This window comes from Blennius ocellaris, assembly GCF_963422515.1.
Source record: "Blennius ocellaris genome assembly, chromosome: 21".
NCBI classification, from domain to species: Eukaryota; Metazoa; Chordata; class Actinopteri; order Blenniiformes; family Blenniidae; genus Blennius; species Blennius ocellaris.
The window spans coordinates 10189869-10204594 of NC_137670.1; the positions used below are offsets into that span (position 1 = coordinate 10189869).

Sequence of the window (14726 nt, forward strand, 5' to 3'; positions counted from 1 at the left end):
GGTGATGACGAATGGGATTATATCATGAAAACGGCTCCATGCCCACAAACACAATCCCTGCAGGAGCTGCTGTCCTGCCTGTGTGACACTGTTACTCACGCACATCATCACAGCTTCGGATAGCAGAGTGGAGAAGTGGCCAAAGGGACTCACTTTCACTTTTTGGCAGGTGGTGTGTGGACATATTGCTTCTGGCTGCAGTATACACTCGTGTCTGTGTCTGTGTTAGTGTGTGTGTGTGTGTGGCAGACATGGCTGGTATTCCACCCTGAGCGAATATCCCCCCCCCCCCATCACAAGTCCGTCTCTGAACCGCTGCACCCCTGTTGAGTTTCCGTCCTGGGCGGATTCCCGCTTCACCCATAGCGAAATCCGCCACTGGGTCGAACTGAACATACTCTCTCACTTGTTGTGTTTGGATGCTGTCATCAGATTGAAACAAATCAAATACTGAGTCCAGATGTGCCCATATTGCACATATGTCACTCAGTGAACAAATGGCCGTGGGTCAAACACAGCCAGCTGGAAGTTATCCAAGAAGCTGCGCTGAACAAAACACACAACATGAGCCAGTTTACATTCAACTGTGTACTCAGAGAGGAAAGTGTCGGCGTGCCAACACCATCCATGGACAAGGGCTGATAAATGTGTCGTTTTTCTAAGTATACTGACATAACATCTCCTGAATTCAAGGTTACATGATACAAATGATTAATGCTGGATCAAGCAACATTCTATTTTAGTCTTCCACCAGATTGGAATGGGAATGTACACGTGTTTCATCAACACCAGCGCTTAATCAATGAGATCCTGCAGTTTTAAGACGAGGGGGCAGAGGCTCTAAACAGGCCTTGTTTACATGACAACATTTCAAGTGAAAACGCAGCGTTTATGAGTTTTCCCAATACTGAAGTGTGGCACAGCGATGTTAAACAGTCCACTGACTCTGCTACACCCTCATATTGAACAATCAAAATACGTCAATTTCCAATCATTACACAAAATGGCATATATTATTGAGCACACTCAATAATAACAAAGTAATATGTTTAACAATCAATGACTTATTTACACTTGAAATCCTGATTATAACAACTTGACGGCGTATTTGAGTCATAAGCAAAGCATTTTCACGTTGACCCATTTTCACACGCACGATGAACACAGCGCCCCCTGGGATGAGGGAATGTACTGTAAATGAACCACCCGTGTGTGTGTGTGTGTGTGTGTGTGTGTGTGTGTGTGTGTGTGTGTGTGTGTGTGTGTGTGTGTGTGTGTGTGTGTGTGTGTCCTGGGTGCCAGCTGCAGGGGGAAGCTCTCTCAGGAGACTGATTACACTCCAGATGATGTTACTTTCTTCCTCGTGGTGCTTCAGTGTGGAGCTGTCAGCAACAGTGACCAACACATTTCAAATAAACACACCGGCAACCTGCCGCATCAATGCAAAGGGTCACTTGGCTGAATCTAAGCGACCGGTCATTGTGGTCAAGATTAAATGTGGCGAATACAGTTTCTTTTTAAAGGTTGATGTGCAGGCAGGTGTTCATATTTGGCTGCATAATCAATTTCATGTATATGCAACATTACAGCCACAACAAAAAATTGTATCTGGACTTTTTTGTGCATGTTTTTATGTTTGCATGTGGGCAGACTGTCGTCATGCTTCGGTCAGCTCTGTGTGATCATTTAATAGTAGCGAAAGGGGTTTAAGGGAGGTTGATGAAATCGATTGGTTGTCGTAAGGAGGCAACATAATCATGTTTTTGATTAAAGTGTTCAAGACATTGGTATCTGTCTTGCAATAACATAATCCAGAAGTAGCAAACAGCTGATGAAGACGCCCTTCTTGAGGTGGAGGGGGAGAGAGAAGAACGGGCAGATGCTTGTAGACACACATACAAACTACATTACAAAACCACTGACATCTTAACACAGAAATATCCTCACACCTAAAATGGTGTTGCCACAAATCTAAACGTACGCGCAAATCAAATAACACGCCCTATGCGCACAAATCACTCCCCAGCTACATTTGTCCCGTATTATCCAGATGTTTAGTGTGTGAGTTGAGCACATTAAACTGATTGATTTCAGTGGGAAATACATTTCACCAACTACTGACATCCTTCATGCATCAAATATCACACAGATTACATCAAATGATAGGCGGAGCAATGTCGACTCATTTATGAGCCATAATATGTGGAAACTGATGGATTCTCTGTTTTATGGTCAATGTTTGTGTGAATAAAGGTGGTCAAGTGACTGACAGGTTATCACCCTGAGTCCGTTAACACTAAGAGTCTTGCTCTCTCCTGTGTGTGTGTGTGTGTGTGTGTGTGTGTGTGTGTGTGTGTCCAGGATACTGACAGACCTGCTGAAGCAGCAGGGAGCCGAGGTGAGCTCAGTGGAAAATGCCACGGCCAGTTCGCCCAGCGGAGGGAGAGCCAACGGCGTCTCAGCCAGGATGCTGCGCAGCAGGAGTGGTGAGTGAAGAGAAACGAAGAGAGAGAACCAGAGAGAGAGTGTGTGTGTGCGTGTGTATGTGTGTGCAATGGTTTTTCGCCACTGCAGAATGAACCTTACTTTAATACCTCAAGATGAGAGGCTCTTCTGACACGTATCATGGGGATTCACTTTTTTCCCCTCAATACGTAGTAAGAGGCTACAAACAGTCTTCACAAATCACATTGGCAAGCCAATTATTTTTTTGTATTAAAAACTGAAGGAAACAACTGGAGAGGAGCTCGACAAGCAGCTTTCACGAGGCAGATTAGTTTTCTTTTTGTTTCTGTTTGCATAATGAAGAGAATCAGACTCAGGGCTGTGCAGGATAAGGATGAACTCCATCAAGTTGTGCAATACTGTAAGACTGGTTTCACTTTTTAACAGGGTGCATCTTGCAGTGATGCATCTATCTCCTGCCACAGTGATCCTGTTTGCACTTCTACATGATCTTTATCCAACTTCTGAACCTTAAATATCATAATCTGAGGTGCCTGATCAAATACCAGTACGCGTATGATGATTAGAAATTGGATGATTAAATCTTATACTGATTTCTCCACAATAATCCAATGTCCTCATGAACCTTATAACTGGTTTATTTTGCTCTTTTATGTTTGTACACGTGTGAAATAAAGAAATAGTTTTAAGTTTAACATCACTACTGGACAATTATCACATTTCTGAAGTGTTCGAAATGCATTACACAGTGTTTTTCCATTTTCTATAGTATATTGATGGAAGCTTCTTTTAACAAATCAGACAAAAATACATTTTCAAAAAAAAAATGTTTTTTTTAACTGGATCTCAGTGAAGCAGTGCTGCCCGCGCACATCCCGCATGTGATTCATTCAATTAATTCTTATGGCTTTTCATTATAGCGTATCATCCACTCAGCCATCTTATAAACTGGTTTCTAACCAATCATCCAACTTCGAGTTGCACCACTGCATCTGCCCGCAGCTCGTAGTATTGCACTAAATGATCTCTAAAAAGTGTGGTTCATTAAAATAGGTTTGTATCTTATCTTCACTAGTTACCTGTGATTTTTGTTTACATGAAAGAAGACATGCTATAAAAGGCTATAAAGCCATTTCAGAGCGATTATATTGTAAATGTTTCCTCTTCATTTTATGTAGTACATAAACTGTGCAACAAATGCAGTCATAGTCAAAACAGTGTGACGCATAAACATTTTGATAATTTTGCAGAGTTCCCAATAAGATCATTTTCTAAGTAAGGAGAATAAAGAGGAAGGGGCAAAGTTAATTATTTAATCTGCAGTTCATGTTCTGCAAAAGCCATTGTGCTGCTGTTTGTATCTTCATCAAAACGTCAAAATATTTGCTATGTGCATGCTCATTTGTACTTTAATCAATTATTGATGCTCTCATTTGTTTAAAATGTGCTCTTTTCTTCTTGGGCTACACTATTCTTAGATCAAACAGCAGTGGCAACAGGAATTCATACAAGTCAGCAGATATTAAGGCTGCTGTGAAGACTTTGTGTCGCTTTTTTTGCAGCAAGTGAGGAACTATATCAATGTTATGGTCTGATTGAAATGTTGACTCCCGTCAAACACAGAGAATTTAAAATTCTGAGATGTGGTGCACCCTATCAGTTCCAGGTGGTGAGCGTTATTTAGGGTGGAGGACAAAGTAGCTTCTTTATTTGGAACTGGAACACATGCTTGTTGCACGTGCAATACTCGCAACACTTGCATACATGCAAAACAGACACACACACACACACGCACGCACACACATACACGATTTAATTAGTATGTTAATGTAAGCAGAATAAAGCCCTTGCAGGCAGCATGTGCTTTATCCCCACATTTTCTATCCAGATACGTGGTCTGCCTGCATCAAACCCTGCTTTACATCAGGTATGAACCTCCAAGAGTCCAATGGCAAACTATCATGTTTTGATATGTATATTTCAATCCTGGACTGATTTGGTTTTTGTAGTTGATCGTATATATATATACGTGTGTGTGGGTGTATGTGTTTCTGCGTGGATTAGTATGCGTTGGTGTTCGCCTGCATGTGAGGGAGGGAAGGGGATACAGTGTTTGATATGAGAGACCCCCCCCCCCCCCCCCCCCGCCTGCAGCTATCCCACATATCTCTCTCTGTGTTGGATTTCACACCCAGCTAATGACTTGATGCGACATACAGTGGGCGTATATTCCATTGATCAAGCTCACTTGAAAGGGCAGCAAATGCACTTGCTGGAGCTGGAACCTTAAACATGAAGAATCTTGCTGGCCAGCCTATTATCTCGCCTAAAGAGTTGCGAGAGAACTGTTGCTCATCGCCCGGCTGTGGCAGTGGCACAAAAAAAAAAAAAAAAAAAAAGAAATCAATCAAGTTGTGATGGCACTAATAGAAAAAGTGTTAAAGCAATACAGCTGATTGTGTGACCTAAATGGCTTTTCCAACATCTGACAGGACTTCTGGGCCCGGCAGCAGTCACATTATAAATATTAATGGAGATATATCAGTTGATCTCAGCAGCTAAATGTGATTTCTGCTGGCTGATTTTAAGTCTGCTGAAATGAGCATCTTTACATGCTTGCTCATGAAAAAGAAAAACTGTCTGCACATCCCCGTCTCACTGCAGTCCATCCATTCACATTCAAACCAATGTGGATGAGGCCTGTTTGTACAGGTAATGTCAGTATTTGGGCAAGCAATAATATCCATACGTTGGATTTTAGGCAATTAATCAACAATAGTTATGCATATTGGAGTTTACAGTTTTGTTTCAAGAGTTGGAATCAAAGGAGGATGTGAGGAGGAACGGAACTCAGGAAACTGTGGGACAAAACTGATGAAAGTGAAAATGCAAACGACTGAAGAATAAACAAGAAATGATGAAGGAAGAGGATGAAGGAGATGGTTCAGAGCCCAGGAACAATCAGACAGCGATGACAACGAAAAAGGGAGAAGTTGTTGTTACAAAGTTTTTTTTTTAACTTATTCCAAAAGATCAGAAAATAAACAAAAGTGAACAATGCATAAAATGCAAATGCTGAATTTCAATCTGTCTTGTCCGCTTTGCAATTTTCTTTCCTAAAATAACCCCAGCAAATGTGGGCTTTTCCCTCATTCCTGTACCTACCATGTTATCTGGAGCTTCCTCCTGCCATTGCAGCCTGTTGCTGTCCTCAAAAATGGGGCTAATTATTGTTGAGTTGTCAGTACTGACGAGTTTTTAATATCCCGCTGCTGAACGGCACTGACTGCTCAGGGATTAATCCAGCATGGGGCTAGATGATCTCAAACCACTGAGTTTTTTCTTTCACACATGCTGGATTCTCCGGCACGAGACGGCGCTTGGCATAACTCGAATGAATTAACAAATATGAGCAAGGCAAAGTGCACATGAAAATGCAGAAAAAGGCGTTGTCGTGACTCCCTCTTATTAAAGATTACGATTATTCTTAACCAACTTTGACAGCAACATGAATGTTGTTCCAGTTATAAGACGCATTAACATCAATTGGTATTCACAGTGGCTGTGATGGACAAGATACAAGAAGCCCAAAACAATTCACAAGACAATTATAAACCAAAATTCTATTTTGAAAGGAATCATAATATTAGCAAAGTCTTGTGCTGTGTAAATAGATGTTTTAGTATCTAGTTTATCTCATTTTCTTTTTTGGGGGGACTCTTCATAGAGCATCTTCCTCCTAATGACTGATGTGATTGTGTCCTAACGAGTGACTTGGCGATCAGTCTGACGTACACAGGTAATGTGCCATTCCAGCAAAACAGTAAAACTGTTAGGGGAAACCCTAGAGACTCATTTATGTCCCACGTTAGATGCAGATGCAGTCTTGTTTCCTTTCATCCACTGCGTTCGTTTCGTCCGTCTCCGAGAAGCTTGTGATTATACGGTGCAGTACCACCAGTAACTGTAGGGGCGCTGTTGATATCAGAAGCAAATAACAAAAAGTGAAAGTGTCCCAAGAGTGACATCTCAAGGTGTTTAACATCATCGCAGACAACTACCACCTGCCTCCGAATAACCAGGATGCCATCGTAGAGATCATTTCCTCTCTTCCAGAAGAAGAACTCGGCTGTTCTTATTTTCTTTTTGGGCCAGTAAGTGGTGCCTTCTTGTAGATAGAATGCAAAATTTGGACTTGAATTCATTATTTCCTGGAAAAAGAATACTTTTCTCTGTGCACGTGAGAAAAGTTCCCAACATTGCTGTCGTAGTGATGCAGGGGGCGCTGGAGATATTTCAAAACAATGCAATATAAACTCTGGCAGGTAACTCATTACCTAATATCAGCAGCACTCAGTAAAGTAACTCCACTTTTAAAGGAACCGGTAACTACAATGATGTCAGCTTTTTCAGCAACTTGCACAAAGCCGGTTATGATACGGCAGCACATTTGACAGTCTAAGAAGGAGACAAGCTGAGCCCTGGCTATGATTTCATTTATGGGATGACACAGCTGTCACTGTGCAGCCGTGACTGTCGATCTGGTTGTTTTTTGACTGTAGCCGCGGCTTCTTTGTTTTTGACGAGTCAAAGACTGACAACACGGAGCAGTGACGGATAAGCGTAGCACTGAATGCGCTCGTTTCCAAAACTCGTCGATGCACTGGAAGCACGTCTCTCGTAGAGCGACTGCCTGGTCGAAGGCACATTCACAACACCAGAGACTGAACCACACGGCAGTTGCAAATGTCCGTGCGGCGACGACATCCAGCCTCTTTCAGGCGGCGCAGCTGCAGCTGAGCTCACAGCCAGCAGCTGGATACTGTCAAAGATCTGCCTTTTCAAACAAGTCATGAGGACTAAATAGTTTGTTGCCACAACTTTTCTGTTCATGTGACATGGCAGCTGAAACCATTTGTGGTGTCTGAGCAGGCTCACAGCCTGACATTTGAGGGTCGACACGTCTCACTGTGAATCACCTCCTTCTGGCCCACATCTCAATCCTCTCTCTCTGGCCGCTGCCACGTTGAATTTCAGCTGCCGCACACTGTTTGTGTATGCAAATGTAAGGCAAACTGCTCTCTAATTGAGCCTCGTGACACAGTGGAACACAGCATAGATTGCCTGGGGAGAAAACCAATGGACACCATTGGTTTTTCCGCTGTAGACAAGATGCCAGACAGAACAGAACCTTTGGAAAAAAAAAAAGTGTTACTCATCATTGCGCACACAGTAATTGAACACATTTGAGCTGATTGGAGGAGCGTTGCAATGGATGCAGTCATTCTGTCTGTGGCTGAGGATAAAACGAGGCAAGGTGACATGTTAATGCATTAACACGCAAGACTTCAGGTCTAATTCATTTAATATAATACAAGCAATTTTGTAAAAACACGCAACTTTTTGATTGTTGTAGTTTGAGGTAGAGGATGAGACGTAGACCTTTCAGTGAGACAAGCCACTGTTTGAGTCCTGGGTGAAACAAAGGGTTTTCCCATATTGACAAATAAAGACTGATGACAATTTAAAGCAGGTGTAATTTTAAAGCGATTCCCACACATTGTCCCAAATCATTCAATTTAAAAGTGAGGAATACGACTCTTCAAACAACAGAAATCACCTGCCTTTCAATTCAGAGAATTTGAGATTTCACATATCTGCCGGGGACATGAGGCAAAGTCTTAAAAGTCTCAAACAAAAATGACTCATTGCAGAGAGAAAGCTCGAAGCGAAACGCGATGACCTATTTATCAAAGTCGACTGCAGAAGTAGTGTGACCCAGTAACACGTCACTCCCCACAACAGAAATTTCACCTTTTCCCTCCTCGCCTCATACCCTGGCTGTCAGTGGAGTTGCTTTGAGTGCTTGTCTCCTCCTTAAAATGTTTCCCTGCTCTCTAAACTTCCCCCCTGGGTCATGAGAGGCAAACTACTTACGCCGTGAATTAATGATCTCAGAATCTGGGCTCGCCTCCTCGTGTCACGTTGATTATTCTGACAAAAGGCATGTGCGCCATCAACTCAGCAAATCGCGCCGAGCGAAGATTATAAAGTGCGTGGATGTGGGACGTTGGTGTTGGGGTTTGTTTACGCTACCGCATTAAATGATGATGCACAAAGACGTTCGCATACGATCGCAGCGTTGAAAGGTGATGTGCTTTCTGGCTTTGTTCATTCCTCTTCTTGGTGATAGCAGACGCCACGCAATGTACTTTCTCCTTTGTCACTCTCCCCTCGGCATTTAAATGCCCTTTCATGTTTCATTTGGCACACAAACACACGCACACACACACACGCACGCATTGAGGGATGCACAATAATGCACACCATATACAAAAACAACATCTCATGGTGTTGAACACGCACAATAGCGTTCCTGTGCAAACATCGGGCGGATGATGCCGGCATGAGTTGGTGCAAATGAGAGAAAGAAACAAGCATGAAAGCCGTCACATCAATAATTCCTTTGACTCCTTTTGAAAAAGAAAAAAAATATCCGACTCCACGTACGTTTGCGACGAGAAAAGAAATTGCCGTGCATCACCTTCTATGTCATTTGACAGAGGATATCTTTATTAATAATGATTAAGATCTTAATTATTCATATTGTACCAGACACCATCTGATCATGTATTTAAAGTAGCGTTTTAACTTGTGGCCAATTATCTCCACCAGCTATTTAAATCATTCATCATCCCAGGTGGTGCTGAATTTGAAGCAGATTAAGATGGATTAAACCTAGACTAGAATATTTTAAACAGACGAAGGTCTCATTTATATAACAATCATTTCAACCAAAAGTATTCAGAGACCCTGAAAATGCAACGGTTTTAGAAAACGCTCAGATTCCATCTCTGGGAAAAAGGGGGAAACCGCTTCTGCTGAAATAACATTATTACTTGCGGTCGAAGTTATTCTATTTATTAAAGTTTGTTTGTAACAAAGGTTTTCCGTTTTCTTTTAAAAATGTTATCATGTAAATAAGACCTGAATGGAAATCAGTTCAAAATTCAATAAGTTATGAGTATTTCAATGGGTTGAAGAACTCCTCCCTCAATATAAGTTCATGCGCTGGAGGCGAAGTGGGTCCTCATCCAATATGGCTGCCACACTGACCGAGCTTCAGCAGCTAACATGATGTCTACTTATGTACATCTGTGTTTGTTGGAGTGTTGCTCAGTGGGATCTAGTTGATTGAAGTAGAAGGGTGAACAAGTTGAAATGCCACAGTGGAATGTCATTCATCTGGAGCAAATATGTGAGAAATTCCATGTGGTTTTCTGTCGTCATGAGCCTTTGTTTTCAACTACTACTACAAGAAGAACAAGTTCCATCCAAGTTTAACTGGGCTAAACAAACACTTTTATGGCTCAGTACTTCTGAGGAGTACAAATCAACAGCTGTGTGTCGAGGAGAGCGCTACACGCCCTCATATATTCAAAAAGGATGAAGTGAATAATTAATGCTCTGGTTCTCTGATATGAGATGAATGACAGGCAATAACAACACTAACTGTCACTTTTACATCTGTTGTGGTGTACAGATTAGACCAAACCCTGGAATCAGAGATAAACCAGTCATGCTGTAAGCCAAGCTAATCACCTCCTGGATCCTGCTCCACGCTTAACACACAGATATGAGGCTTATATCAGGCTTCCCATCTAACTATCAGCAAAGACAGAGGTGGATTTGCTTTTTATAAATGTATCTATATGTCCTACAGTCGTGGCTTTGTATATCCTCGTTCTTTCCCACCGGTTCAGTGACGTTCCTCAGACTTCTACACTTACTCGTTCGTTTCAACACTGTTTCATTCAAACAATAGACAGAAAGCCCGGCTGCTGTTCACCGTAATCCTTCTCAGTCTGCAATTCCCACTGAGACAGGAAACAGTAAAATCACTCACTAAGCAGCATCCCTGAACTTTTGTTCTGTGCTTAAAAGATCGTGATGCCAAACATTTGCTTTAATGGAGGAATAAATAGTGAAGCTCTGCCTGAGTTTTAACATCCCCAACCACAAACCAGACCCTAATTACTTTGGTTATATAGATCTATTAGTATACACGCACGCATAAGCACTGACAAACAAATTGATTCAGGGCAGTTGACCTTCCTTCATTTTCTGATGACTTATTGTAAACATGACCACAACATTCTTTTTTTTTGTTTCAACATCCCTAACCCTTAACCTAAGCACAACCAAAGACACATGGTAGATTTCACTTTCAATATGTGTGTATTTTGCAGGCAATTCACCTAAAATAACCCCATGAGTGATATTAAATGAGGGGTTTACTTGCTCTAAACCTTCTTTATAAATGAGGAAAGTAATCTGGATCTTCATTCGATCACAATGGAGTGACTGAATGTCCAGTTGGATGTGTTGATGAAGGAAGTTATCAAATATATTGAAGCCTTACAAGCAAATAATTCAACAAATACCGAGTCAGTTTACACCACCTTTTTTATACATGAGGTAGTTGTACAGTAATTTATCAGGATAAACTCACGTTAGTGTTTGTTATTTTTGAGGGATGCTCATTATGCCTTATTCATGAAGACACAAAATGGATAGTGTATGTTATTTTACGCATCTGTCAGACTGCATCTTTAGCATATCTCCAACCAGTACGTCCAATATCAGGTTTGTTCCTGTGTTTATAAGAGTAAAACCTCAGTAGATTAGAACAAGTGTGTTTTCATGTCTTTCAGGGGTCATTGTACCGACATTAAAATCCTCCCACTAAACTCAAATAGCTGTAAGTACAACTTTCTTCACACTCACCCTGACCTTAGACTTAAATCTGTTTTGTCCCCTTAAGGACAAGTGAGTGAGTGACTAAACAGATTTTCAACCCCACAATAAAAAAATTAATCCATCTCTGCATGCTCTCGGCTTCCGTTTGTCCAAAGAGAGATTTTATCCAAGCAGACTTATTAATAAATCTCATTTGTATTTCTACATGAGTGGTTGTACAAGATGTGCAAATGAGCATGGACGATACCGGTATGAGCGTTCTCATTTAATATTTGGAAGTGGAAATATCGTCAGTGAGGTTTGTTCATGCAACCATCTGCAAACTGCATTTATGGATTTTACCTTTTCCATTTTTCATTTTTCACCACACAGGACATTAAAAGTGAAATATTAACCATCTTTACCATGTCTGTCATTATTCATTCATTTTTATAGCAGTACCAAATCCATAAACACTGATTATGGATACTGAAGTTGTGACAACTTGGCGACCATATGGAGGGTTGGTTGATGGGCTCCAGGCGAGGGGCGTGTACCCCGCCTGGTTTTTCTCATTTAGTAATTGGACATGGATCACTGAGAATCTCTCAAAGCACAATTCTGTTAAAAGACTTTATATTTATTTTTACCGAAATAAGCACATTTACAATGTTGAGTGTTTGGTTGAGCGTGAAGCCCAGGTAGTGAAAGCTTGGTTTGTACATCCTTGGAATGAGCTCCTTTGTTTGTCCAACATCCATTGGTCAGTTTTGCTTCAAAGCTGACCAATGAAAGAAAGCAAGGTGCAGAGATTACAGCGGCTCATGGTGCTGTTAGTTGCCTTGAAAGTTATGATTTCAGGCTGGTTATACCACTGCTGTTTATACTGTACCAAAAAAAAATCTTTGAAGGAGAAGTGAAGACCAGAATACACCTGTAACTTTCCCAATTAAATCAACTAAACCACTGGCATAGAAGAGGAAAGGCAACAAAATATGTTAAGTTTCATAAGAAATTATACAGACATTATGATCGATTCTTTCAGTCAATTTAAAGGGAGTTAAAGATAAATCTAGAATGTTCTGTGAGTCATATTATACTCAATCAGCACCAAGACGGAAGAAAACAGGTGAAGATAGTGATGATTATTATGACGATGAAATAAAAAGGTGACTTTTTTCCATCATAATCCACTAATCTGACACTAGCTAAGAGGTCAGCACCACTCATATGTGCGCACACAGGCTCTCACACACACACAACGTGGAACATCTTACTGCTTATCAGCTTACCCAACAGCACACTGATTAGCGTGTGTGTGTGTGTGTGTGTGTGTGTGTGTGTGTGTGTGTGTGTGTGTGTGTGTGTGTGTGTGTGTGTGTGTGTGTGTGTGTGTGTGTGTGTGTGTGTGTGCGCGCGCGCTAAAGCAGTGATTAAGGTAGAGAGTTGTAATGTTACCATGAAAAGTAACTCCTGACATTCCTCCACTGCTTGGCTTCATCATCATTTTCAAATTTATTCCACCAGAACATCCTGCCATCCTCAATCTCTCTCTCTCTTTTTCTCTCTCTGTTCATAGTTCTCATTCTGTGTGTGTTTTTCATGACCACATGTGTGTCGTCATTAGTATTCAGAAGTTGCACTGCATAGACTTATTTACATTTTCCTTTGCACCGTTGACAGTCGTGGATGTGTCGAAATCTTGTGTCTTTGAAGCCACGCATCCTGTCATTGTCACGTCGTCTTCGTGTGCACACAAACACACACACACACACATACATAGACACAAACACACTCGCAGTTTTGATTTGTGCATGAAAAATCAGACTGGCGAGCGTTTAAATACGCTTTTCTGTTCAGTCAGAATATCTGTCAATTAAACACACAAGCAGGCAGAAGGAGGACAAAATAAAAAATGCACATACAATGAGATCGCAACCAATTTTTTTTTTTTAATGACTTTAGAAATCGTGTGTGTGTGTGCGAACATTTGTGAGCGCGGCGTGTGTGTGAGTCCATCCATCCCCGGGGCTCACATCATGTTCGCTGGATGCATCAATGAACTTCATTAATGCTAATAGCCAGAGCTTCACTCTCTTACCCACAGTTTGTTCCATTGCTCATTAACCCGAGTCTATCTGACACGGGAGTGGCTGCTCATCAGACCACCGTCCCACCAAAAGCATCTGGCATAAAGCAGAAGCACTTTAACTCCGTTTTAATCCACCATATGATCCCAGCATGTCACTGATGACCTTTCCCCAAAACGCCAGGCAATGCACACTGGCAAAGTGAATAAACCTCCACACCTTCTGCCACCATAAAGATTCTCATTCAATTTACTTCTGGATTTAGAAACAACTGGAATGGACAACTGGATTGTTTGACTCCCACAGCAACTCGTTGCTCTGGTGTGATTTGAATGAGTGGAGTGTGTTACTAAAAAATCAATAATGAGTAGTGCATGAACTTTACGAGCTCCAAATGAGAAAAGTTAACTAATTACTTGGGACAGTAACTCCTCCCTTACTTTTTTTTCTACTTTGGCTTGCAAATAGTTGTAATACTATTTTGTGGATCAATTTAATGTAAAAGAAGCACATATTCAGGAGCATCAGCCACACTTAAGGAGCAAATGAAATATCAAAATGTGCAGCTACAGGCCATCTGGGACCACTGCAAGGCCTCATTTACACGACAATGTTTCTCGTGATCGTTTTTGTGTTTTTGTTTAAGAAAGCTTTTGGCCTGCACACAGCAATGTTTTGAAACTTTTGTGCTGTTTTCACACAGAAACAGGGTTAAATGCTGAAAACGACGTAGTTAGCATGCACGGCCATGAGTTGATGCTGTTGATGCATAAAACCAATTTACTCATTTTACACAGTAGCCGCGTTTCAGAAAAGTTGCTTTTTGCCCTTTTTTTTTGAAAACTTCAGTCACACGGAGCATCATTGTTTTTGTTTTTTAAATTGAAAATGTTGTCTTGTAAATAGGGCCTTAGGTTCTCTAAGCCTGTGAGCATTTGTCGAGTAACGCCATCATTGTGTGCTTTTGTCTCCCGTGAGCTCAAATGTCGCCTTGTGAAATCAACATGCTGGAAGAACATGCTGTGTGTGTCAGATAGTGTTGAGATGATCCGCATTCAATCAACCAGTGTTACTCTATGTCACTGCAGTACAACCCAATAAACACAAGGGATTCAAATGTATAAATGTATATATATGTATAAAACTAAAAATGTATATGGCACTCTAAAGGTTCTGTCTTCTCTTGACTCGTACTTGAAGATTTGTGCCTCCTCCTCCTCGTCTCAGAACATGTAGCGCCATGCCTCCAGTGGCCCGTCAAATAGCTCATGCAAGTACAACTTCTTGGTGTTTCACTTTGACACCAAGAAGTACTTCACCTGTCTACTTTGTCGCCATCAACCATAAAGCCGTGAAATACTCTTCAGTGTCCAGGGATGCGTAAACATTTCTGACTTGCTAAACTCAACTTTCTGAATTGTTATTCGCGTG

At 41.3% G+C, this 14726-nt stretch overlaps 1 protein-coding gene across 1 annotated transcript in view; it reads left to right on the forward strand.

Annotated features, from left to right (window-relative positions):
• Positions 1–14726, forward strand: part of shisa8b (shisa family member 8b) — a gene marked incomplete at both ends in the record, with an annotated part of 29920 nt that overhangs the window by 10120 nt on the left and 5074 nt on the right. The window contains one exon of the mRNA XM_080516821.1: positions 2362–2486. Coding sequence (XP_080372947.1) covers positions 2362–2486 — 125 coding nt within the window. The remainder of the gene's footprint in view (positions 1–2361; positions 2487–14726) is intronic.